This window comes from Oncorhynchus kisutch, linkage group LG4 (genome assembly GCF_002021735.2).
Source record: "Oncorhynchus kisutch isolate 150728-3 linkage group LG4, Okis_V2, whole genome shotgun sequence".
Lineage (NCBI taxonomy): Eukaryota > Metazoa > Chordata > Actinopteri > Salmoniformes > Salmonidae > Oncorhynchus > Oncorhynchus kisutch.
The window spans coordinates 13,225,827-13,253,661 of record NC_034177.2 but is presented as its reverse complement, the minus strand read 5'-3'; the positions used below and the strand labels follow the sequence as shown (position 1 = coordinate 13,253,661).

The window sequence follows — 27,835 nt, the reverse complement described above, 5'->3', positions numbered from 1 at the left end:
GATAGTTCAGTGATTTTTGTGGAGCAGTTTCTCCAGTTCGTTATTTTTCTCTCGCCCCACTGATTCTTTTAAAACTTTACATCCTGGTTCAGGTAAGGGGCGGGTTCATTTATTAACTTCCGCTGTACCGGTAGGGTGGAACAAAGTCATATCTCTTCCTTTAGCTAGATAATTTAGTAGCTAGTTAGCTAGTTTTATCTTCTTTTGGGTTTAGCTAACACATTTGCTGTGGCTTGTTAACTTGAGACATCTGTGGCATTTGTGTTACTTGGCAAATATAAACGTGGCTTAGTTTACCTGTCGAAACTTGTTTACCACTGGCTATGTAAATAGTTAACCCATGCTGATGGCTTGCTGACTGACAGAAGGACAATTTGTGTATTTCTCACAAATATTTGAACCTATACTTTTAGTGTTGTATTGTGAAGTGTTGCAAAAGGGCTGTATTGTGATGATGCTTAGCCAACTTGATGGACCCAGCTCAAAAGCAGTACGGCCTTGTACTCCGTAGTAATGGAGGCGATCACTAATTGTTCTTCATAGGCCTTTTATTCGATACATTATCATCTGCCTAAAGATGATTAGAATTGTTGTTATGAGCTTTGTTTTTCATGTAAACTTGCCCTGCTTCCTCACAGGCTGCATCACAAAGATACTCTGAGACAGAGTTAGGACAATGTATGAAAATGTCCCAACAGGTACATTTAAGTCTGCTCCCATTATTGAACTGTTTTATGAACAGTACTGGATATAAATGTGATACAAATGAACTTTTTCATAAGCAACATTGTGTGTGTGTGTCTGTGTGTGTGTGTGTGTGTACACGAGCACATGGGGCTGTGTGTTTATGATGTGTGTGTCAGTCTCCACAGTGGAGCGCCAGCAGGTATTGCAGGCTTTGGAGCGGCTGCAGGCCAAGATGGCCCAGAGGGAGGAGTGGACCCACAGTGAGAGGCTGGGGGTGCTGAGGGATGCTCTACAGAGCCCACTGCTAGGACACATCCTCACACTGCAGCATTCAATCAAACAACTCAAAGACCAGGTAATGCTGAATACCTGCAGAGAAAGGGAAAACCTAATAGTAAGACCCATGGCTTGTGAATAGCACATAGGAGATTTCATTAGTGAGGGAAAGCGGGATACCTTGTCAGTTGTACAATTGAATGCATTCAACTGAATTGTGTCTTCTGTATTTAACCCAACCCCTCTAAATCAGTGAGGTGCGGGGGGTTGCCATAATCAACATCTGTGTCTTCGGTGCCTGGGAACAGTGGGTTAACTGCCTTGCACAGAGGCAGAACGACAGATTTTTACCTTGTCAGCAACCCTTCGGGTTACCGGCCCAGCGCTCTAACCACTAGGCTACCTGCCACCCCATGTGGCCACTTATGATTATACTATGATTAAGCCAACTGTTCTGCTATTATATGTGGGCTTACTTGAGCTTACATGCAGCAAGACAATGATCTAAAACACACAATCAAGTCTACATGAAAATGGCTAAAAAGCAACAAATTTGAAGTTTTGGAATGGAAGTGAAAGACCAGACCTAATCCTAATTGAGATGTTGTGGCAGTATTTAAAACGAGCAGTTCATGCTTGAAAACCCACAAATGTTGTTTAGTTAAAGCACTTCTGCATGGAGGAGTGGTCCAAATTTCCTCCACAGAGATGTGAGAGACTGATTAAAAACTACAGGAAGTGTTGGAGTCATTGCAGCTAAAGGTGGCACAACCAGTTATTGAGAGTAAGGGGGCAATACATTTTTCACACAGAGGAATAATTTTGTTTATGAAATTAATGAAATAGGTATGTCATTTGTGTTATTTGTTCACTCAGGTTCCATTTATCTAACATTACAGTAGGTTACGGTTGAAGATCTGATAACATATAGTATAAAAAAATACGCAAAAGAATATAATTAGAAAGGGGGCAAATACTTTCACAGCACTTTAGCAACAAATGAACCTGGTTTTGGAATATGTAACATTTCAGATTGTGATGAAATGGTAAAACCACTCAATGTCAGTGTGCTTTAAGTCTACAGAACACAGCATTCTAAACCTTGTACTTGTGGTTAAAAGGAGGCATGGGAAAAACCGCCCAGCCACACTCCCAATTCATTTGTATTCAGGTTGCATTATTATTGACGTAAAAAAAGAACCCTTAAAATAAACTATCCACATGCCAAATTAAGATAATGGCATTAACCAATGCCTGCCTTCATATTCTAAGTGCTGCGAAGGTCAGCCGAGTGTCTATGAATGCTTCAGGTAAAAATGTATGGCGTGATAGCAAGGCGGAGGTGGCGGAGGGGCTTTTCTGTGCATCTATCAAGCTTTAATATCTACTGGCGCGGCTTGAGTAAGTGCCTTGTCCGAGATGTATTGATGAAATGGTGGAGGAAGGCTGCGTCGTCAGCCCGGGCAAAATGAGCAAGGAGACTGATAACTTTCCACAATGTGAGTCATTAATGCAGTACCTGTTTGGGACCGGCCAGAGCTGCTGCAGAGGATTTTATTGCCCCCCACCCTACAGTAGTGCTAATATGTGAAAGAATGTGTCTTACGGTTGTTGGTGAACGAAAGCAGCTTAGAATGTCTGCGTTTCCTTGGAGACTTTTTTTTGTGTGGCTTTATCGAAATAGATGTCTCTGAACTATCTTAGTTCACAATCACATTCAATTAAATGATTCTACTGAATTTTTGTAAACAGTAAACAAAGCCGCTCTACCTTAGCTTTCTTTGTATCCTCCTCTACTGTGAAATGACACACCAAACCTCCCTCTCCTCCTCCTCTCCTCCCCCCCAGCTGAACTGCATGCCTCCAGACACCTGCAGTGATTTCAGCTTCTCTAGGAAGGGCCAGATGATCGTCAGTGCCAGCCGCCCAGCCAGCAGCCTGTGCACGTCCAGCCCCGGCACTGTGTTGTCCAACGGCTCGGCCCTTGCCTCCCCCGACCAGCTCCAGAGATGGTTCTGCACCTCCGCTAAGGTGGGTGGCTGCACCGGTTCTGCCCACACACACCGCCCACCTGATGCTATGGTCCCAGCTAGCTAGGATACTCCGCGGTGGAGAGATGATGGTTTTAGAGTAGACTGTCATTTGTGTGTTGGTGTGCTGTAATTGGTGGAGAATCAAGACAATATGGGTTTAAATAGTTTTACCTGGGTGTTTTATGTAGGGAAAACAGAGGTTAAATGCTTGTAATTGTTTTACTGCATCAGGGATAGGGTACACAGATGTTTCAGCTTTACAGCCGCCTTCAGTGTATAGGTACAATTTTCTTTCATTCAAAACAGCATTTACAAAGAACAACGGATGAGCAGCTGGTGCCTCTAATTAGGGTTTCCGCTCATCTGCCAATCCAACATATTGGTTAAATCAGACGGGGTCAGAGAGAAAAGGATGCTTCCCCTGTAGATCGTGTGTCTCTTGTTGCACCATAAGGAAATGTTTTAACTTTGTTTGCCCTCAGACTTCTAGGACCTATAAGATAAAGTTGTGTGTAACTTGCACTACTAAAGGAGTTATTTATATGTTAGTGTTCTTGTAGTAAGATTTATATTGGAAAAACATCCTCCGCCTTGAAAGTACGTCTTGGAGAACATAAATCCGCTATTAGATGTCAAGATATCACCTCGCCAGTTGCGAGACACTTTATAGAACAGAATCATTCTATTAATGAATTGTGTTGAGTCGGGATGGAAAAAGTTCATCCAGCACGTAGAGGAGGTAACTATGACAACAAAATACTGTGGCTATATAAATCACATTCTTTATCTCCACACGGTTTAAACAAAGAATTCGATTTCACCTCCTTCCTACGAGCCACATTTAGACTGTTATACAAGAACACTGTCCATATCAGATTTTGCATTTAGCTTATGAGTTGGCCCCACATGTTTATGAACTGCAGTGCATTATGTCCTTTGTGGTGGGCGATCTCATGATGTGATGTATTTAGGTGAGCAGACATCTGGGGCAATTGATTTGTGAATTGCCCTTCGTGCCTGCTCCCATAACCTATAATTCTGTATCTCTTTGACTCATTTGAATACAGTTAGGGTAGAAAAGCCACTTCCCTGATTGGCAGATGAGTGTCAACCCTGATTAGAAACACCTGCTGTTCATCTGTAGTTCTTTACAAATGCTGTTTTGAATTAAATAACATTGTACCTACACACTGAAGAAGGCTGTAAAGCCGAAACATCTGTGTACTCTCTCTAATGCAGTAATATCTATATACAGTGCCTTGCGAAAGTATTCGGCCCCCTTGAACTTTGCGACCTTTTGCCACATTTCAGGCTTCAAACATAAAGATATAAAAGTGTATTTTTTTGTGAAGAATCAAAAACAAGTGGGACACAATCATGAAGTGGAACGACATTTATTGGATATTTAAAACTTTTTTAACAAATCAAAAACTGAAAAATTGGGCGTGCAAAATTATTCAGCCCCCTTAAGTTAATACTTTGTAGCGCCACCTTTTGCTGCGATTACAGCTGTAAGTCGCTTGGGGTATGTCTCTATCAGTTTTGCACATCGAGAGACTGAACTTTTTTCCCATTCCTCCTTGCAAAACAGCTCGAGCTCAGTGAGGTTGGATGGAGAGCATTTGTGAACAGCAGTTTTCAGTTCTTTCCACAGATTCTCGATTGGATTCAGGTCTGGACTTTGACTTGGCCATTCTAACACCTGGATATGTTTATTTTTGAACCATTCCATTGTAGATTTTGCTTTATGTTTTGGATCATTGTCTTGTTGGAAGACAAATCTCCGTCCCAGTCTCAGGTCTTTTGCAGACTCCATCAGGTTTTCTTCCAGAATGGTCCTGTATTTGGCTCCATCCATCTTCCCATCAATTTTAACCATCTTCCCTGTCCCTGCTGAAGAAAAGCAGGCCCAAACCATGATGCTGCCACCACCATGTTTGACAGTGGGGATGGTGTGTTGCTTTTACGCCAAACATAACGTTTTGCATTGTTGCCAAAAAGTTCAATTTTGGTTTCATCTGACCAGAGCACCTTCTTCCACATGTTTGGTGTGTCTCCCAGGTGGCTTGTGGCAAACTTTAAACAACACTTTTTATGGATATCTTTAAGAAATGGCTTTCTTCTTGCCACTCTTCCATAAAGGCCAGATTTGTGCAATATACGACTGATTGTTGTCCTATGGACAGAGTCTCCCACCTCAGCTGTAGATCTCTGCAGTTCATCCAGAGTGATCATGGGCCTCTTGGCTGCATCTCTGATCAGTCTTCTCCTTGTATGAGCTGAAAGTTTAGAGGGACGGCCAGGTCTTGGTAGATTTGCAGTGGTCTGATACTCCTTCCATTTCAATATTATCGCTTGCACAGTGCTCCTTGGGATGTTTAAAGCTTGGGAATTATTTTTGTATCCAAATCCGGCTTTAAACTTCTTCACAACAGTATCTCGGACCTGCCTGGTGTGTTCCTTGTTCTTCATGATGCTTTCTGCGCTTTTAACGGACCTCTTATACTATCACAGTGCAGGTGCATTTATACGGAGACTTGATTACACACAGGTGGATTGTATTATCATCATTAGTCATTTAGGTCAACATTGGATCATTCAGAGATCCTCACTGAACTTCTGGAGAGAGTTTGCTGCACTGAAAGTAAAGGTGCTGAATAATTTTGCACGCCCAATTTTTCAGTTTATGATTTGTTAAAAAGTTTGAAGTATTCAATAAATGTCGGTCCACTTCATGATTGTGTCCCACTTGTTGTTGATTCTTCACAAAAAAATACAGTTTTATATCTTTATGTTTGAAGCCTGAAATGTGGAAAAGGTCACAAAGTTCAAGGGGGCCGAATACTTTCGCAAGGCACTGTATTTGTAAGAATGAGGTAAGTTTTATGCGACATACATATTTGTTTGCCTGAATTTGTGCGTTTTACACACCAGCCAAGCTTCTGGGAAAGCACCAAGCTTCCCTGTTGATTATGTAGGCCTACTGCTGTTGGTGGAGATATACATTCACCGGACAGTTTATTAGGTGGCTTGCTATGTAAAGCTGGAAGACGGGAATCAAGGCATTCAGTTACTGTTCGATTCAACGTTACAATGGGCAAAACGAGTTAACTTAATCGACTTTGAGCGTGGTATGATCGTCGATGCCAGGCGTGCCGGATCCAGCGTCTCAGAAACTGACACCCTCCTGGGCTTTTCACACACCACAGTGTCTAGGGTTTCCAGAGAATGGTGTGACAAACAAAAACCATCCAGTTAGCGGAAGACCTGTGGGCGAAAACCGCTTGTTGATGAAAGAGAATGGCCAATTCTCCCAGCGTCATCTCTGAACGCACAACTCGTCAATTCTTGTCACTGATGGGATTTTGCAACAGACGACCACACTAGGTTCCACTCCTATCAGCGGAAAACAACAAGAAGAAGCAGCTCAAGTGGGCTCGTAATCACCTACCTTTTTAATTTATTTTATTTCACCTTTATTTAACCAGGTAGGCTAGTTGAGAACAAGATCTCATTTGCAACTGCGACCTGGCCAAGATAAAGCATAGCAGTGTGAACAGACAACACAGAGTTACACATGGAGTAAACAATTAACCTTGGACAATCGAGGAGTGGAAAAACATTGTCTGGTCCGACAAATCCCGATTCAGGATTTGGCGCAGGCAGCATGAGTCCATGGACCCATCCTGCCTGGTGCTAACGGTACAGGCTGGTGGTGGTTGTGTACCGCCGTCCAATATGCAGCAACTGCGTGATGCCACAGGGACCAACATCCCTGTGGAACGTTTCCGACTTGTAGAATCCATGCACGAATAATTCAGGTTGTTCTGGAGGCAAAGGGGCGTCTGAACCAGTACTAGATGTGTGTACCTAATAAACCGGCTGGTGAGTGTAGCTTAAGGTTTTCCCTGGGTATTTGCAATGTGTAAATGTTGACCTGATTTCAGATTTTTTCCCCCACCAATGCAATTTGAGTGTTTTTGGATTTTTATTTTAAAGTTTTGACTGTGATGATTAATTCATTACCTATTTATTCACTGTGTCTTCTTGTGATGTAGGGGAGGCAGACAGAGCACATCAGCCTGCCTAAGCCCTTGTCTGGGGGCCTGGGCTTCAGTGTGGTGAGCCTAAGGGCCGAAGGGACAGGGGACCACGGGGTCTTCATCAGACACGTCCAGCCTAGGAGCATCGCACACAGGTACCGCCTACTCTCTCACCAGCTCCTCCTTCCTCAATCTCTTTACCAAGCCAACACAATATTAGTCAAGGATAACTCATGCTGATTTAGAATGTTTGACAGCTCGTATTAGAGCCCCTTTTAAAGGAAACATTTTTTTTAAATTGAGCATGCATGCACTCAGAAGCATTTCTGATTGTTATCAGCTTATGTTAACAACAAAGAGTATGCAGTGACATTTGTAGTTAAATTAGCACAGCTTGTAAAGGCACTGCCAAAAATGAGATACACAGACCTCATACCGTTCTAGAAAAAGTCATATGAGCAAAGATGAGAATCTTCTAAAAATACTTCCTGGTTCAGTAAACGTTACATGAAAAAAACATACAAGATACACTTCTTGGTAGCAACTCCTGTGGCAGGCCGGGCCGCATGCACGCTGACACGGTCGCCAGGTGTACGGTGTTTCCTCCGACACATTGGTGCAGCTGGCTTCCGGGTTAAGTGGGCATTGTGTCAAGAAGCAGTGTGGCTTGGCGGGGTTGTGTTTCAGAGGACGCACGGCTCTCGACCTTCGCCTCCCCTGAGTCCGTACGGGAGTTGCAGCGATGAGTCAAGACTCTTAACAACCAATTGGATCCCACGAAGAAGGGGGTCTCAAAAGTACATTATAATATATAAAAAATGTAAATACACCTTTTGTGTTTTCTTGCTCTTTGGGATCAAGGCGGGGTTGCTGTAAAAATACTTAGTGACCATTTCTGATGTACAAATTGCTTTATAAATACATTTGATTGATTTGTGTTCTATGTGCCGGTAGGGATGGGCGCATACAGGAGAACGACCAGATCCTGGTGATCAACGGGACGCCCCTGGACCAGAGTGTCACCCAGCATCAGGCCATCGCTCTCCTGCAGCAGCCTGGGGACGGTGGATCTAGTGGTGGCCAGGGATCCTGCCACCATCACACAGCATACACACACCCTCCCGCCCCAACTCCCGCCTGGGCCCTGTCACAAGGTAAGGGTGGAGCACACATTTATGTATCTCAGTATGAAAATGTTTTTCTACTGCCATGTCTTGGTGCTATCAATCAATTAAGCTAGCATGGTGCTATCAATCAATTAAGCTAGCATGGTGCTATCAATCAATTAAGCTAGCATGGTGCTATCATTCAATTAAGCTAGCATGGTGCTATCAATCAATTAAGCTAGCATGGTGCTATCAATCAATTAAGCTAGCATGGTGCTATCAATCAATTAAGCTAGCATGGTGCTATCAATCAATTAAGCTAGCATGGTGCTATCAATCAATTAAGCTAGCATGGTGCTATCAATCAATTAAGCTAGCATGGTGCTATCAATCAATTAAGCTAGCATGTGCTATCAATCAATTAAGCTAGCATGGTGCTATCAATCAATTAAGCTAGCATGGTGCTATCAATCAATTAAGCTAGCATGGTGCTATCAATCAATTAAGCTAGCATGGTGCTATCAATCAATCAAATGTATTTTGTAAAGCCCTTTTTACATAAGCAGTTGTTCATTGGATTTAATCCTTAGAATAAATACTTTTAAGCCATTGTGTTTTCACTGTTTTCAGTGTTGCACGTGGGACTGTGACGATCATGGAATTTGGGAGGACTGTAATTGTCCAACCAAATGACTGTGGTGTCTGTAATAACCGTTCGGGGAAAAAACGAAAACATTTACACACATTTTCTCCTCCTCTTCTGACTGCATGTGCTGCCATAGAAATATAATGAATAAAATGGGGAAACCCATTCAAGTCAATGATGGCTTAAGTGTGGACTGGCCACGGATGCAGTGACGAGGTAAATCGGTAGAGGTCAATAATAGAATGCAGATGTTACATTGACCAGATTGGCACACATTCAACAAATCTGATCTAACAAAGTGTCTGTTTTCGCTGCATAACATGTAGAAGCTGTCTCTTTTCAGGTTTAGGAGAGACTGCTAAATGCTAACTCCCGTTTGTATACAGTAAGCTGGTTAGCATAGCTAGCATACAGAAATGGGTGGTGGTAGTTAGTCGTTTTTAACTGTAATGCAGTTGATTGGTAAAGATGGCATGAACATGTGTTGGGGTAGACATCCATACAGGCGTTATACTCAGATTTTTACCTTAACATATTGTGAAATACACATATAACTAATAGCCTAAATGTAGGCTAATTTTACAGAGGGACAATGAGGAGACAGAATCCCCCCCCCCCCCCCCCCAGCCAGCGTTTCCATGACAATTCCATTGTTTTTTAGAAGCAAAGCAGGAAGTAGAATATGTGCTAAAATATTTGTTGAGTCAACTCGAACTGACAGTACAAAAAATACATTCCATTGCATGAGCCACATCAGTCATCATCATTTGAATGAACATTCTACATTGCATCACAATATCAGGCAGTCATTTTGTGTGTACCCATGAGTTTGCCAGGGTTAAAGGTTCCAAGTTCTATTCATTCTATTTCTGTGTGTGCTGCTGCATTGTGGGAGGCATTGCCTAGGCAAACAAAGTCTAGTTTGCTTGTTTTAGCAAGGATCAACAAAGTTTCATCACGTTAAGAGTCCATGTTACGGCAGAAACGGAATCAACCACACAAATGCCTGTCCATCCTGTCTTCAGTTAGCTGTTCGTTCCACACAAATGCCTGGCCATCCTGTCTTCAGTTAGCTGTTCGTTCCACACACATGCCTGTCCATCCTGTCTTCAGTTAGCTGTTCGTTCCACACAAATGCCTGTCCATCCTGTCTTCAGTTAGCTGTTCGTTCCACACAAATGCCTGTCCATCCTGTCTTCAGTTAGCTGTTCGTTCCACACAAATGCCTGTCCATCCTGTCTTCAGTTAGCTGTTCGTTCCACACAAATGCCTGTCCATCCTGTCTTCAGTTAGCTGTTCGTTCCACACAAATGCCTGTCCATCCTGTCTTCAGTTAGCTGTTCGTTCCACACACATGCCTGTCCATCCTGTCTTCAGTTAGCTGTTCGTTCCACACAAATGCCTGTCCATCCTGTCTTCAGTTAGCTGTTCGTTCCACACAAATGCCTGTCCATCCTGTCTTCAGTTAGCTGTTCGTTCCACACAATTGTATTAAAAAAACAACTTATGACTAGTATTTTAATTTCATGACAGTCTTGATCCAGAATCGTCAGTTATATGGTAATTGTGCCAGCCCTACCTAGTTGCATGACACATAATCCGCTATTTAAGTGTCTTTTTTTCAGTTATATAAGTAGGTGAGAGAAATTCAGGAAACCCGTCAGAAAATATAGGAGGCAACTCTTTCTCATTTGAAAAGTTGTCGATTTATTGTGGCACATTTTTTTCTGGTCAATGTTTTTAACCAGACCAATAAATACAAGTACTAGAAAGGAGTATGGTCCAGAACAATGCCCTGTGGTTTCTGGCTGCACATCAACTCATGTTGTCTACTGACCTCTCGCCATTTGACTCATATGCAGTGGTCAATAGGTCACAGGACGTTGTTATGTTTAACTTTGTCATAAAGTCTATTTCCTGTCACTCAGAATAGGCACTTGACCATCACTGGAGACTAACGTTTGGAGTTCAGTTTTTAGGTGACTACTTAACTCTGTAGCAGTCAAAATTCTGATTTATGCAGTATGGTACCGGACTGTGGGCTGTTGACATTGAGTGTATGATGTTGATGTCCTTATAGCCTATAGGAAATGAAGTTAGTGCTTCATTTGCAGGTTTGCCCTGACTTTGTATTGAAGTTCTACACAAATGTGTTAAAAAAAAAAATGGTTATGACTGTTATTTTAATTTCATGACAGTCTGTCCAGATCTGGAAGGACAACAGTATCACTCGTCTCCAGAGGTGTTTTGACTGTACTATGTGGGAGGTATTTGGTCTCCAGGGTGTTTTGACCGTACTATGTGGGAGGTATTTGGTCTCCAGGGGTGTTTTGACTGTACTATGTGGGAGGTATTTGGTCTCCAGGGGTGTTTTGACTGTACTATGTGGGAGGTATTTGGTCTCCAGGGGTGTTTTGACTGTACTATGTGGGAGGTATTTGGTCTCCAGGGGTGTTTTGACTGTACTATGTGGGAGGTATTTGGTCTCCAGGGTGTTTTGACTGTACTATGTGGGAGGTATTTGGTCTCCAGGGGTGTTTTGACTGTACTATGTGGGAGGTATTTGGTCTCCAGGGTGTTTTGACTGTACTATGTGGGAGGTATTTGGTCTCCAGGGTGTTTTGACTGTACTATGTGGGAGGTATTTGGTCTCCAGGGGTGTTTTGACTGTACTATGTGGGAGGTATTTGGTCTCCAGGGTGTTTTGACTGTACTATGTGGGAGGTATTTGGTCTCCAGGGGTGTTTTGACTGTACTATGTGGGAGGTATTTGGTCTCCAGGGTGTTTTGACTGTACTATGTGGGAGGTATTTGGTCTCCAGGGGTGTTTTGACTGTACTATGTGGGAGGTATTTGGTCTCCAGGGTGTTTTGACTGTACTATGTGGGAGGTATTTGGTCTCCAGGGGTGTTTTGACTGTACTATGTGGGAGGTATTTGGTCTCCAGGGGTGTTTTGACTGTACTATGTGGGAGGTATTTGGTCTCCAGGGGTGGTTTGACTGTACTATGTGGGAGGTATTTGGTCTCCAGGGGTGTTTTGACTGTACTATGTGGGAGGTATTTGGTCTCCAGGGTGTTTTGACTGTACTATGTGGGAGGTATTTGGTCTCCAGGGGTGTTTTGACTGTACTATGTGGGAGGTATTTGGTCTCCAGGGTGTTTTGACTGTACTATGTGGGAGGTATTTGGTCTCCAGGGGTGTTTTGACTGTACTATGTGTAGCTCCCTTCAGTAACCACGAGCACAACCGTTCCTTGATTTTAACTGGCGGCTTTATTCTGTAGTTTTAGTCAGAATTATCACCTTCCGTGAGAACTATAAAGTAAATGAAAAATACAGTTAAGCTTGATATAACTCTGAAGTGCTTACATACATAACAGTTTAACCGGCGTTATAACGGGTTCAGATTAAACACATGAATAAAGGAAAAAATACCTCATTGGCTGCTTATTACAGAAGGGAGGAAATCAAACTTCACACTTATTATTCCTGGCATGAATTCAAACTTCATCCTAACATACACTCTTCAACCTTTATGAACTACACCCGATGACATGAAAACTTAGCTAACGCAGCGCAGGATTGCCTTCCCTCCAAAAGTGTGTTGCTACAATAAGGATCCCCGTTACAACAGTATTAGCTACGTAGTTCCGCTTGTATTATCATTTCCCCCGCACAGCGGACACGTAAACAATTCAAACAAAAGACAACGACATAACCTGTAAGTCTAACTGTCAGTTACACTATGTGGGAGGTATTTGGTCTCCAGGGGTGGTTTGACTGTACTATGTGGGAGGTATTTGGTCTCCAGGGGTGGTTTGACTGTACTATGTGGGAGGTATTTGGTCTCCAGGGTGTTTTGACTGTACTATGTGGGAGGTATTTGGTCTCCAGGGTGTTTTGACTGTACTATGTGGGAGGTATTTGGTCTCCAGGGGTGTTTTGACTGTACTATGTGGGAGGTATTTGGTCTCCAGGGGTGGTTTGACTGTACTATGTGGGAGGTATTTGGTCTCCAGGGGTGGTTTGACCGTACTATGTGGGAGGTATTTGGTCTCCAGGGGTGTTTTGACTGTACTATGTGGGAGGTATTTGGTCTCCAGGGGTGGTTTGACTGTACTATGTGGGAAGTTTTTGAGAACAGCAGCTCTGATCTTGATGAAGTTACAGATGTTTCAGACAATGTAAACTTCTGTGTTGAGTCAGTTGTGCCTCCTAAAACCTGTAAAATCTTCCTTAACAATAAGCCTTGGGTATCAAAACATCTAAAATCACTACTTAATAGGAAGAAGGCAGTTTATGCTGAGGGTAACAGACAGGATGTAAGAGATGTACAACGTGAGATCAAAAGACAGACACTGGTGGACAAGGAGGCACACAAGCAAAGGGTGGAGAGGACCCTCTCCTCAGGAAACTAGAGGGTGGCCTGGCAAGGGATTAAATCCATGGCTAGTGCCCCCCACATAGACAGGGGAAAACCCAGTGCTGACCTTAGGAGATATGAGGACCAGAACATGGCTAATGAACTGAATGTTTTCTTCTCAAGATTTGATTCAGACAATTTTGTGTCGGAGGTAAAAACAAATGGAAGCATAATTACATGTTTGAGATGGTGTTAAAGTACTGTGCTGAACAATTGGCTGGTGTTTTTACAGACATTTTCCTATCCTCGCTCGACCAGCAACACGTGCCAGTATTGTGTAAAACCTCAATTCTACCCATTCTTAAAGCATCTAATCCCTCTGTGCTGAATGACTACCGCCCTGTTGCCTTGACATCCTTAGGAAAATTATGAAAAGTCATGTTCTCAGCGTCACCCAGAAGCTCCTCGACCCATTTCAGTTGACCAATCAGCCCAGCAGAGGAGTTGATTATGCCATTCTTACTCTCCTCAACATGGTCTATAGACATCTGGAGGGGGCAAAATCTCATGTCAGGGTTTTGTTGTTTGACTTTTCGTCTGCCTTCAACACAATCCAGCCTTACATTCTGGCACAGAGACTCATTTGGGACTTCTCCTTAGATGGGGGGAGGGGGGCTGGTTTTGTGGCTGGTGGACTTCCTGAGCCAGAGGTCACAACACAGCGGGTCAAAATAGGTCCCCACTTGTCGGACATACGCACCACCATCACAGCCTCTCCTCAGGGATGTGTTTAGTCCCCACTCCACCACCATCACAGGCTCTCCTCAGGGATGTGTTTAGTCCCCACTCCACCACCAACACAGGCTCTCCTCAGGGATGTGTTTAGTCCCCACTCCACCACCAACACAACCTCTCCTCAGGGATGTGTTTAGTCCCCACTCCACCACCAACACAGCCTCTCCTCAGGGATGTGTTTAGTCCCCACTCCACCACCATCACAGGCTCTCCTCAGGGATGTGTTTAGTCCCCACTCCACCACCAACACAGGCTCTCCTCAGGGATGTGTTTAGTCCTCACTCCACCACCAACACAGCCTCTCCTCAGGGATGTGTTTAGTCCCCACTCCACCACCAACACAGGCTCTCCTCAGGGATGTGTTTAGTCCCCACTCCACCACCAACACAACCTCTCCTCAGGGATGTGTTTAGTCCCCACTCCACCACCAACACAGCCTCTCCTCAGGGATGTGTTTAGTCCCCACTCCACCACCAACACAGCCTCTCCTCAAAGATGTGTTTAGTCCCCACTCCACCACCAACACAACCTCTCCTCAGGGATGTGTTTAGTCCCCACTCCACCACCAACACAGCCTCTCCTCAGGGATGTGTTTAGTCCCCACTCCACCACCAACACAACCTCTCCTCAGGGATGTGTTTAGTCCCCACTCCACCACCAACACAACCTCTCCTCACTCCTGTACATCTTGTACACTAATAGTTGTACTTGTTCCCATCCTGACAGACACCTCGTTAAGTTCTCTGATGACACTGCCTTGATCAGCCTGTTGCATGATGACGAGGAACTTCATGGCCCAGTCCTAGATGACTTTGTAGAGTGGTGTGATGAATCACACTTGGTCCTCAATACCAACAAGGCCAAAGAGATGTGCATAGACTTCAGGAAGCGTACAACACCTACTTGTGCAACATCTATCAGAGGTCAGGACAGATATTGTAGAGGAATACAAATATCTGGGTGTCCTCTTGGACAATAAGCTTCAGTGAGTCAACAGAGACTGTGCTTTCTCAAAATGGTGGGATTTTTGAATGTTGATAGTACTATACTGACTCTGTTTTACAAATCTTTCATTGAGAATATTTGAACTTTTGGTATTGTTTGTTGGTTTGTTGTTTTTGGTATTGTTTGTTGGTTTGGCAATGCCACTGTCAGCCAGATAAATATGCTGAGAAGGATTATCACCACAGCAAGCAAGGTACTTGGAGTCAAACAGACAGGCCTGGATGAGATCTTTAAGGTCAGGGGCCTCTGCAAGGTACTTGGAGTCAAACAGACAGGCCTGGATGAGATCTTTAAGGTCAGGGCCCTCCGCAAGGCTCACAAAATCATTTTAGACCTAAGCCACCCCCTGTACCCGGAACTTTGAACTACCCACCTCTGGGTGCAGATATAGGGCACCCCGCGGCAGGAAGAACAGAATTAGACAATAATTTGTGCCAGGTGTGATATCCCTCCTAAATGGCTCGGGCTCATGTTCCTATCCACCCAGTAAGACCAGCAGGCTAATGTTCCTATCCACCCAGTAAGACCAGTAGGCTAATGTTCCTATCCACCCAGTAAGACCAGTAGGCTAATGTTCCTATCCACCCAGTAAGACCAGTAGGCTAATGTTCCTATCCACCCAGTAAGACCAGCAGGCTAATGTTCCTATCCACCCAGTAAGACCAGTAGGCTAATGTTCCTATCCACCCAGTAAGACCAGCAGGCTAATGTTCCTATCCACCCAGTAAGACCAGTAGGCTAATGTTCCTATCCACCCAGTAAGACCAGCAGGCTAATGTTCCTATCCACCCAGTAAGACCAGCAGGCTAATGTTCCTATCCACCCAGTAAGACCAGCAGGCTAATGTTCCTATCCACCCAGTAAGATCAGCAGGCTAATGTTCCTATCCACCCAGTAAGACCAGCAGGCTAATGTTCCTATCCACCCAGTAAGACCAGCAGGCTAATGTTCCTATCCACCCAGTAAGACCAGTAGGCTAATGTTCCTATCCACCCAGTAAGACCAGCAGGCTAATGTTCCTATCCACCCAGTAAGACCAGCAGGCTAATGTTCCTATCCACCCAGTAAGACCAGCAGGCTAATGTTCCTATCCACCCAGTAAGATCAGCAGGCTAATGTTCCTATCCACCCAGTAAGACCAGCAGGCTAATGTTCCTATCCACCCAGTAAGACCAGTAGGCTAATGTTCCTAACCACCCAGTAAGACCAGCAGGCTAATGTTCCTATCCACCCAGTAAGACCAGCAGGCTAATGTTCCTATCCACCCAGTAAGACCAGCAGGCTAATGTTCCTATCCACCCAGTAAGACCAGCAGGCTAATGTTCCTATCCACCCAGTAAGATCAGCAGGCTAATGTTCCTATCCACCCAGTAAGACCAGCAGGCTAATGTTCCTATCCACCCAGTAAGGCCAGTAGGCTAATGTTCCTATCCACCCAGTAAGACCAGCAGGCTAATGTTCCTATCCACCCAGTAAGATCAGTAGGCTAATGTTCCTATCCACCCAGTAAGACCAGCAGGCTAATGTTCCTATCCACCCAGTAAGATCAGCAGGCTAATGTTCCTATCCACCCAGTAAGACCAGCAGGCTAATGTTCCTATCCACCCAGTAAGACCAGCAGGCTAATGTTCCTATCCACCCAGTAAGATCAGTAGGCTAATGTTCCTATCCACCCAGTAAGACCAGCAGGCTAATGTTCCTATCCACCCAGTAAGACCAGCAGGCTAATGTTCCTATCCACCCAGTAAGACCAGCAGGCTTGTCTCTTTTTATTGGTATGTAACTGTTATGAAAGTTGTATTGTCAATTTGTTTTGTATTTAAATGCCACTTTCAACGTGTACATAACACTGCAACAAAATGTCCCCATGGGAACAGTAAAGTCGCTGTACACTGCTTTAATCAATGTAGACATGAGATGGAAGTCAATGAGATGAAAGCAGAGAGCGTTAGAAGACGTAGACCTAGATCACAGATTTACTGTTCTTTTTAAAACTACGGTGAGCGATATGGTTCAATGTGCCGATATATCAACACAATCTCATTTTTTTTATTTTTTTTATTTTTTAACTTCAAATCAAATCAAATCAAATTTATTTATATAGCCCTTCGTACATCAGCTGATATCTCAAAGTGCTGTACAGAAACCCAGCCTAAAACCCCAAACAGCAAGCAATGCAGGTGTAGAAGCACGGTGGCTAGGAAAAACTCCCTAGAAAGGCCAATACCTAGGAAGAAACCTAGAGAGGAACCAGGCTATGTGGGGTGGCCAGTCCTCTTCTGGCTGTGCCGGGTGGAGATTATAACAGAACATGGCCAAGATGTTCAAATGTCCATAAATGACCAGCATGGTCGAATAATAATAAGGCAGAACAGTTGAAACTGGAGCAGCAGCACAGTCAGGTGGAAGTTGAAACTGGAGCAGCAGCATGGCCAGGTGGACTGGGGACAGCAAGGAGTCATCATGTCAGGTAGTCCTGGGGCATGGTCCTAGGGCTCAGGTCCTCCGAGAGAGAGAAAGAAAGAGAGAAGGAGAGAACTTGCTGGCGTCTTGAAACTAAAGTTGGGTTCATGTATATTCTGCTAATGACCATACCAAAAAAGAGTAATGTACAATACAGCAGACTTAGCAAAACAAGGAATTAGTGGTAAGTGCATGGGAGCTGCCATCTTCATGCACCTCAGCTATTGCAATCATTAGGCCTACAATCTGACAAAATGCAATACTTAACCTAACACTTTTCAGCAATATTAATCTTGAAACTCTATGACTATAGCAAGCTCTGTTTTTTTAGTGGATCCATTTTTCATTCAAACAATTAAATGAGGTTTACACGTATTATGGTGATTCAGTGTAGGGTGACCCATACTTAATTCAGTGTAGGGTGACCCATACTTAATTCAGTGTAGGGTGACCCATACTTAATTCAGTGTAGGGTGACCCATACTTAATTCAGTGTAGGGTGACCCATACTTAATTCAGTGTAGGGTGACCCATACTTAATTCAGTGTAGCGTGACCCACACTTAATTCAGTGTAGCGTGACCCACACTTAATTCAGTGTAGCGTGACCCACACTTAATTCAGTGTAGCGTGACCCACACTTAATTCAGTGTAGCGTGACCCACACTTAATTCAGTGTAGCGTGACCCACACTTAATTCAGTGTAGCGTGACCCACACTTAATTCAGTGTAGCGTGACCCACACTTAATTCAGTGTAGCGTGACCCACACTTAATTCAGTGTAGCGTGACCCACACTTAATTCAGTGTAGCGTGACCCACACTTAATTCAGTGTAGCGTGACCCACACTTAATTCAGTGTAGCGTGACCCACACTTAATTCAGTGTAGCGTGACCCACACTTAATTCAGTGTAGCGTGACCCACACTTAATTCAGTGTAGCGTGACCCATACTTAATTCAGTGTAGGGTGACCCATACTTAATTCAGTGTAGGGTGACCCATACTTAATTCAGTGTAGCGTGACCCATACTTAATTCAGTGTAGGGTGACCCATACTTAATTCAGTGTATGGTGACCCATACTTAATTCAGTGTAGCGTGACCCACACTTAATTCAGTGTAGCGTGACCCATACTTAATTCAGTGTAGGGTGACCCACACTTAAGCAAAGAGCAGCGGTCTATTAACAAAGCATAATTATCATTCAACTCAATAGGATAATATGGGTGGTAATTTACATCAGACCTGACAAGCAAAGGGAGGAGTAGAATGAAAAGCAACACAGACCGGCTGACCCCTCTGTTTTCTTACGGACGGAAAATAACCGTGAGCGGATGAAAGCCAGACTGGGATAGATCAACACTGGGGTGATCCACATGATTAACCTGAAGCTCCGACAACAAACAGAACCAGCTCTACCCGCCACAAGTTTAATTAAATAACCCCAAAGAAAAGCCTTCAGAAATCCCTCCTGAAAAACCATTATCGTGGGGATAAAAATATGAGAAACTAGTGCCAGACGCCCAAATCTTAGTTTAATGCGAAGGATACGTCACAGACAAGTTAGGCTGCCTAGTTCCAGCCATTATTATAATGTAGTGCCTATTTCTTGGTCATTATCGTGTGCTATTTCACTATTCCTGTTGTTTTTAATGCTGTTTGGATCGAGGCCATATCCTGCATTGTATCAAGCCTGGGCCTTGCTTTTGCCTTGTGTTTCATTCATGTGCTGTTTCTCTTGAGGTTGTTTAATGAAACGCTGGTTTAAAAAAAGACTGATGTCTGGATTTGATTTTTATTGCCGTTTTCCCCGGCCTAACTATCTGTCACCCGAGCCAAGCTTCTACAAAAACCCAGATGCCGGTCCTGAGTCTCTTCATTAAAATGTTTAAGTGTCAGCTTGGCACCACTCCCTCCATTAGCTCTCTCCGTTCTGATTTGTCAGAAAAACCTGACAATAAATACTGAAAATGTGGAAATAACCAACTCTTGAAAAGCCAGTATAAATTACATATACTGAACAAAAATATAAATGCAACATGCTTAATTTTAAAAGATTTGACTGATTTGCAGTTTATGAGGAAATCAGGCAATTGAAATAAATTCATTAGGCCAAAATCTATGAATTTCACATGACTGGGAATACAGATATGCATCTGTTGGTCACAGATACCTTAAAAAAAAGGTAGGGGCGTGGATCAGAAAACCAGTCCGTATCTGGTGGGACCACCATTTGCCTCATGCAGCGCAACACATCTCCTTCACAGAGTTGATCAGGGTGTTGATTGTGGCCTGTGGAAGGTTGTCCCACTCCTCTTCAATGGCTGTGTGAAGTTGCTGGATATTGGCAGGAACTGGAAAACTCTGTTGTACATGTCGATCCAGAGCATCCCAAACAGGCTCAATTGGTGACATGTCTGGTGAGTACGCAGGCCATGGAAGAACTGGGACATGTTCAGCTTCCAGGGATTGTGTACAGATCCTTATGACATGAGGCTGTGCATTATCATGCTGAAACATGAGGTGATGGTGGCGGATGAATGGCGCGACAATGGGCCTCAGGATCTCATCACGGTATCTCTGTGCAGTCAAATTGCCATTGATAAAAATGCAATTGTGTTCGTTGTCCGTAGCTTATGCCTGCCCATACCATAACCCCACCGCCACCATGGGGCACTCTGTTCACAACGTTCACCTCAGCAAACCTCTCATCCACATGACGCCATACATGTGGTTGTGAGACCAGTTGAACGTACTGCCAAATTATCTAAAACAACATTTTAGGTGGCTTATTGTAGTGAAATTAACATTAAATTCTCTGGCAACAGCTCTGGTGGACATTCCTGCAGTCAGCATGCCAATTGCACGCTCCCTCAACTTAACATATGTATTATGTTATATGTGCTATTTCATACTGTTGATGTGTTCACTATTATTCTACAATGTAAAAATAAAGAAAAACCCTTGAATGAGTAGGTATCTAACCTTTTGACTGGTACTGTATATCAGAAGTCAAATTGCTCTGCCGCGATCCTGTTTATTTGCGTGTTTATTCTGTCATTGTTTTCCGTCTGTGCAGGACCCTGTCACACTGACAAATGATCTCCTCTTTCCTCTTGAGGAACTCCACAGGCAACCTGAACTCCGCACGATGAGTCGCATGTCAATCAAAGATGTCATTCTGCCCCTCTCAACCCCAATACCCATTAACTGATTGTTCCCCTTAAAAACAAATGTTCCTAATCCCTACTCTCCCCTTTAAACAAGCTCCCCTGCCCATCCAAACCGGCTCTCTAATTGTGAAAAGCTGAGAAAATATTGAGTTAGGTTGGCTTCAGGGATTCGTTCCCTTCCGTGCCTGAAATGGCAGATTGCACAGTCTGTTTCTCTGGTGCGTTGCTCGCTCTCATACACCCACCTGACCTCATACCTGTCATTCTCACCGAACATGGCTTCTAGAGGTCGTTGCCGATGTCTTGAACCCTAAGTTCCTTGAAACATTTTAAAACAAGTCTGACATCCCTTTCTACACTGAAATGAGAGGCAATATTCACTGTGTCAGAGTAGGAGTGCCTTTTTAAGTCATGATAAATAGTATTATATCAACAAGGGTGATCTGATCCTAGATCAGCACTCCTACTCCAAGATGAATGATCTAGATGCCATGTTGTCCCAGGTTCACAGTAGAACAGTTTTTAAAATTTTCTTCCTGAAACAGAGTGCCTGGAATCCACGTTCCCATTATGGCTTTCTCATTAAAACCGGCATTAACCCACATTCTCTGTTTGTCTAATAATTCTGTAACGTCTCATGGGGTAGAACTGTCAATATGGAAGGACATGGAATTTTAGGCCAAACCTTGCAATCAGGATAATGTTTTGTATGTGTGGTTGAGATTATCTCAAATATGTTTAGTATTTAGTTCCTTTAATGAAGTGTGTTTAATTCAATCTCATAATGTCTAGTGAATATTTAATGTCCTGACAATCATAATTCTGTTTTCTGACAATTCAGACTCTGTTCCATTGTCATGTTAACCCAGTAGTATATAAACATACCATATTTCGGTGCTCAAATGAATTAAGCTACAGAATGTCTTTTTGAATACTGTAAAACCAGCAAGTAGACTCTGTCTTCACATCTAGATGTTGAGTCTTCAGCAGGGCAATTTTTATATAGAATAAATTCAAATAATTCAAATGTGAGATTTACTGCAATGTTCCAAATTTCTATATCGCAAGAATCAATTTATTTTTATTTTTTAATGAGCGTAGACACCACACAGACACCAAGCCCCTCCTCCTGTGCTGTGTGCACTGTGTACCTCCCCACTCACACAGACACCAAGCCCCTCCTCCTGTGCTGTGTGCACTGTGTACCTCCCCACTCACACAGACACCAAGCCCCTCCTCCTGTGCTGTGTGCACTGTGTACCTCCCCACTCACACAGACACCAAGCCCCTCCTCCTGTGCTGTGTGCACTGTGTACCTCCCCACTCACACAGACACCAAGCCCCTCCTCCTGTGCTGTGTGCACTGTGTACCTCCCCACTCACACAGACACCAAGCCCCTCCTCCTGTGCTGTGTGCACTGTGTACCTCCCCACTCACACAGACACCAAGCCCCTCCTCCTGTGCTGTGTGCACTGTGTACCTCCCCACTCACACAGACACCAAGCCCCTCCTCCTGTGCTGTGTGCACTGTGTACCTTCCCACTCACACAGACACAAAGCCCCTCCTCCTGTGCTGTGTGCACTGTGTACCTCCCCACTCACACAGACACCAAGCCCCTCCTCCTGTGCTGTGTGCGCTGTGTACCTCCCCACTCACACAAACACCAAGCCCCTCCTCCTGTGCTGTGTACACTGTGTACCTCCCCACTCACACAGACACCAAGCCCCTCCTCCTGTGCTGTGTGCACTGTGTACCTCCCCACTCACACAGACACCAAGCCCCTCCTCCTGTGCTGTGTGCACTGTGTACCTCCCCACTCACACAGACACCAAGCCCCTCCTCCTGTGCTGTGTGCACTGTGTACCTCCCCACTCACACAGACACCAAGCCCCTCCTCCTGTGCTGTGTGCACTGTGTACCTCCCCACTCACACAGACACCAAGCCCCTCCTGTGCTGTGTGCACTGTGTACCTCCCCACTCACACAGACACCAAGCCCCTCCTGTGCTGTGTGCACTGTGTACCTTCCCACTCACAACAACAAAGACGAAAGACGTCTTCCTCTCTGACAACAAGCAATTTCAACTCGCTCTTTGCATTTGAGGTTTGGTTCCAACAGAATCGATCTATTACCCTTCCAACGATAACGTTTTAAATATCAACTCCCAAAGTTTAGAACAGAGCAAACCCTACTAAAATGGGAGTATCAATTAACATGATTGTGGAAAGTGTGTTTGCCGCCCATGGCATTGCGGTACCAAGTACTGCTAACAGCCTTTTAGTCTCCTGCTGTTATGTGCTAGCTGTCTAAGCTGTGTTTATAAATGTGCAATGACTGTAAAAATACACATTTATATAAGGAATTGGCAACTCATTCTCATTCTGAAAAATAAGCGTCTTCTTATCCAGGTAGGCCACTGGATTTCAACCTGTAAACAAAGTGAACAGCCCATGTTGTTGAAACAGTTGGAGACGGACAGGAGGGTCTATTCATACGTTTTACCTGGTTAGAAAGCAAATACATCTGAGTTGTCCAGACCTTAAGTACAAAGATTAGCTGGCTACTAAGTAGCACATGGGCTTGTACTTGAGAGATTGTTTATGAGACCTGTGTTAATTTTCTATAATGTTTGCTACCAGAAGTGGATCATTATTAGTGAATGTGCATGGTTCTGGTTAAATTTGTGTCAAAAAAATACATTTTCATCGACAGACTTGAAAGCCAGATTACAGTAATTATTTCAAAACAGCATGTTTAAACTATTATGGTAAATGTAATACAGTTATTAGTGGGTGTTATGGTTGTGGAAGGCTTATTTAACCGTGGTATCATTTTACAAGCCCTAAACTCATTAGGTTATTCCTGACTGTTTGAAATGCGATGTATTGACCATTAATTGTGCAACGAAGCCTTTTTAGAGAACTTTTTGTTGTTGTTGTTGATATACAGTATATTGTGAATCACCCATATGTTGGAAAAAAAATCAAGAACGTGTCTTATTTTCAGAGTAAACTCACACAGAACGTACAAATTGTCAAACAATTTGTACGGAATTTGATGTTTGATGGAATCTGTTGTTTCACGAAATTGCTTATTGAACTAAACCAAGCCTGCTTTACATCTCCACTTGTAAGGAAACAGGCAACACTTGTTAATTTGGCCTGAAAGCTGTAGACGAAAACCAGCCCTCGACAACAACAAAAAACATCTGTGTCACTGACTGTGAAGCTCCACTTCTTATCTTGGGAAATGGCTCTTAGTCTTTTCCCGTAGACGGGATAAGCAGTGAGCAGGAGAGGGAGAAAAGCTTTGTCTCGCCAGGGGCTGCAGTATGTAAGACACCACAGTAAGGTTTCATTAGATAGTTCACTTCCTGTGCAGTTTGCTCTCTATCAGATAACGCTGTGTAATAAGAAAAAGAGCTGCTGTGATTGCAGCCTGCTGGTTGGTTAATAAAGAGCCTAGGAGGAGACGTTGTGGTGATTAGGCTGGGGGGAGTGTGTGTGTGTGTGATCAAGGAGGTAGTAACGGGGGCTAGACAACAGGACACAAGGGATTCCCTGACCTGGACATGAATCAGCCTCTGCTGCTCGTTTGTATTTCAAACGTTTAGTGAAAACCATTAAAAGTTGGTCTGATAATGCTCCACAGCCATGTGCAGTTAGACACAATGGTTAAGTTAATATCGCAGGTCACGTACGCACTGATAATTAATAAGGCTTGACTCTGGCAGGGACCAGACTAAATGTTCAGAGCTGCTTCTAGTGAATTTATGGTGTCAGTGGGCCTGCTGTACAAACTACATGTATGCACAAATGTATGCAACGTCATTGGAGATGTGATTTCCCCCCGATTTAATCAGGTTTACCTGATATTTTTACCTGAAAAAATCTGTAATACTTACATCTGTGTTTTATCATTAAACTGGACCAGTAGCCTTTAATCACTGCTTCTTTATTGTACCAAATTTATTGGGCCCTGCTTAGGCTATATCTTGGGTTATATCCACCAATCACGGCCCTGCTTAGGCTATATCTTGGGTTATATCCACCAATCACGGCCCTGCTTAGGCTATATCTTGGGTTATATCCACCAATCACGGCCCAGTTTAGGCCATATATTGAGTTATATCCACCAATCATTCACGCTGTCTTCTCTTTATCTCTTCCTCTATGGAGCCTCCAGGAGCAGTGGGGCCAAATGGAGGAGATTGAGCTGCTGAACGACGGCTCGGGCCTGGGCTTTGGGATTGTTGGAGGCAAGGCCACTGGGGTGGTGGTGCGGACTCTGGTTCCAAACAGTGTGGCTGACAAGGTATGATACTGGACATTACATAAACTCTAAATCAAAGCTAACAGACAAAGCAGTCTGCTAAGACTTGTACCTGGGTTGTGTTTATTAGTCACTAAACAGAAGAAAACGGTCTAATCTGAACTGGTCCAATAAGACATGGGTTTTCAAACTTTTCTTGACCAAGGACCCATGCTCCGGCAAACTGGCGACCCAGGGAACCCCATCGTATGTTAGCAAGAAATGGTCACGTCTTTGAAAACCCATGTCTTATTGGACCAGTTCAGATTAGACCGTTTTCTTCTGTTTAGTGCCTAATAAACACAACCCAGGTACCAGTCTTAGGTGAATGATCATGGCAAGTAGAAGTAATCAACATTTTAAAAGGAATAGATTTGGAACCAGAGTCCTGTTTCAATATGAAACAGTCTACCACAGTTCATTGGAAGAGGAAGTGTAAACTCTAATAGTCTATTACCTAGAAAGGTAATGGTATCTTGGTGGCATAGAGGAAAAGTTGCTGTTGTAAAGCACATTTTCTGCAATATATATTTATTTATTTTTTAGCTGAGAGACAATTTAGCAATTTTGAAGCTCATTTCCAGCAATTATCTATAGTTTATCATGGAACTGAGACTATTCGGCAGTTTTAAAGCACATTTTCTGCAATTCTATGCATTTTGCCATGGCTAATACTGTTTTCCTCTGCTTAAACATTGTAACAATCAATGGCCATGTGCTCTGAATGCCTGATTCTGCCTGACTGTCTAGCTTTTATTTAATTCTTAGTTCTTCTCAAGATGGTATTATTAAAACACACATATATATATATATATATATATATATATATATATATATATATATATATATATATATATATATATATTATGGTTGAGGTCGGGGGATTGTGGAGGCCAGATCATCTTCATTCTTTTTTAAGATTTTAAATTAAGATAATTCGACAAGACGATTAAGATGTAGGCTGTGAACTTTTTCCATTGCACAACAGTTCTCCGCAGTAGGCCTACTAAACCATTACATACTCTCCATTACATTCCTTCTCTCTCTTCCTCCTGATCCTTTGGTAACAGACCGGTCTTCCCCTATGAATAGTAACAGCCAGTTTAGCTGAATTAATGCTGAGCGTGTCCCATAAAGGGCTCAGTTACATTATAATAGCCATTGAGCCGGAGGGAAAAAAATGATCACCTTGTAAGGGGATTACATCCTGGCTACACAGAGCACGCTAGGCCTGCACCCGGCTCGAAGGACCACTTTTCTGTTCACAATTACAGAGATGTTGGCGAAAGGTTTATTCGCAGACGCCCAAAGTCCCTGACACAGCCGATGCTCATTTACAAGCAGACCCTTTCTTTTCTCTTCCCACTTACCGGTTGGCTTTTTGTCCTTCGTTTTGTGAGCTTGGGGTGTATTCAGTTATTCAGCGAGTTAACATGGGAACATGTCATTTGATTTGTTAAAAAAAACAGTCTGTCGGTTATAACCTTTTATAATAAAGTGTTATCCAAGAGGGATCTGGATTTAAAAAACCTTATCCCTTGTTTCTGAAACTGCTTTGCACCACTCCTCTCTTTTTTCTTTCTCTCTCTCGCTCTCGACCCCTCCCTCCTTTCCTTTTCACTCTCTCTCACTCTGTCTACCACACCCTCCCTTTCTCTCTCTGTCTCTCTCTGTCTCTCTCTCTCTTTCTCTTTGAATGTCCAAGAGAGTCCAGGCTGGGCAACAAAACCCCGCTTGTTCAAAAGGCACAGTGCAGCATTTCACACATCACTGGATCTTATGCTCCAAAAAAGCTGTCAAAATTGGGTCTTTGTTAGACCCTGGCGTTTCCCATTTCAATGTTTAATGGCCAGGGCTGGCTTCAATGCGCCCCCGTTGTCCCGTGCACAGACCCAGGGAGAGAAGTTGGGGAGATTTCCTGCACCACGGTTATGCATCAAACACTTTTCATTCCTCTTTCCACAAAGGATGCTGTTCTCCCCTCTCTTTTGACTTTTTCCTCTTTTTCCCTCGCTGAGTTTATTCTGCTTGACCTGCGAGTCGGTGAATACATTTCCCAGCTTAGTACCGCGGGGCCAGGCCCAGACCAGGGTGGGACTGGCCTGTTCAAGTGGGATGTAAAATGCATTGGACAACATTGGCTGAAATTATCAAATGGTCCAACTAAGCGAAATGTTGAATATGAGCAGATTTTTGGGGTAGTTCTTTCATGTACTAGCAACCAACAATAAAGTACCCAAATGTCATGCTTGAGTCATTTTCTATTAAGGTATCTTTACTTTTACTCATATTAAAAATCACCCAGTAAAATTCTACTTGAGTAAAAGTCTAATTAATTGCTGTTATTGCTAGACCCTGAACTTAACTATAATGCATTGTGTATTATTCATATTTCCAGTTTGTACAAATGTTAACATTGTCTTTCTTTCTGTCCTTCTGTCTTTCTGTCTTTCTTTCTTTCTTTCTTTCCTCCCCTATAGGATGGGCGCCTGCATACAGGTGACCACATCCTGCGTATTGGTGAGACCCCCACAGATGGCTTGACCAGCGACCAGGTGGTCAAGGTGCTGCAGGGCTGCGGGAGCCACGTGCGCATGCTCATCGCCCGTAACCCCTCGGGACAGTACTCCACCTCCCCGCCGCCCCCTCCCCCGCCCTCCGCCAGCCCCGTCTTTGTCTTACCCTCTGGAGTCGAACCCCAGAGTAGGATCCGCAGGACAGTGAGTGAGACAGGACAATGGGGAACACACACACAAACCTAGACATGCACACACCTTCTCTTGTGACCCCTGCCCCTCTACTGCCCTACATATTTTGGGGAATATGTCCGTGACATTAGAACGTCAGTACATGTACAGCATATCTCTATGGTTTTCCAGCCCAACCTGGAGGGTTATGAGATCCATAAAGTGCCTCTGAGGAAGAAGGAGGG

At 43.7% G+C, this 27,835-nt stretch overlaps 1 protein-coding gene across 2 annotated transcripts; it reads left to right on the top strand.

Annotated features, from left to right (window-relative positions):
* The first annotated feature begins 12 nt into the window (after positions 1 to 12).
* Positions 13 to 27,554, top strand: LOC109888520 (inaD-like protein). Of its 2 annotated transcripts, XR_004209650.1 has the most exons (7): positions 13 to 698; positions 864 to 1,042; positions 2,812 to 2,994; positions 7,055 to 7,194; positions 7,994 to 8,193; positions 24,771 to 24,906; positions 27,384 to 27,554. XR_004209650.1 is itself a non-coding variant. In XM_031822457.1 (6 exons), the coding sequence occupies exons 1-6, from the start codon at positions 677 to 679 to the stop codon at positions 24,804 to 24,806; spliced, it is 753 nt and encodes a 250-aa protein (XP_031678317.1). In that variant the 5' UTR covers positions 13 to 676; the 3' UTR covers positions 24,807 to 24,905. The 2 variants fall into 2 exon arrangements, 1 of the variants encoding a protein (XP_031678317.1); XM_031822457.1 differs by lacking the exon at positions 27,384 to 27,554 and having other exon boundaries at positions 24,778 to 24,905.
* Positions 27,555 to 27,835: the final 281 nt, after the last annotated feature.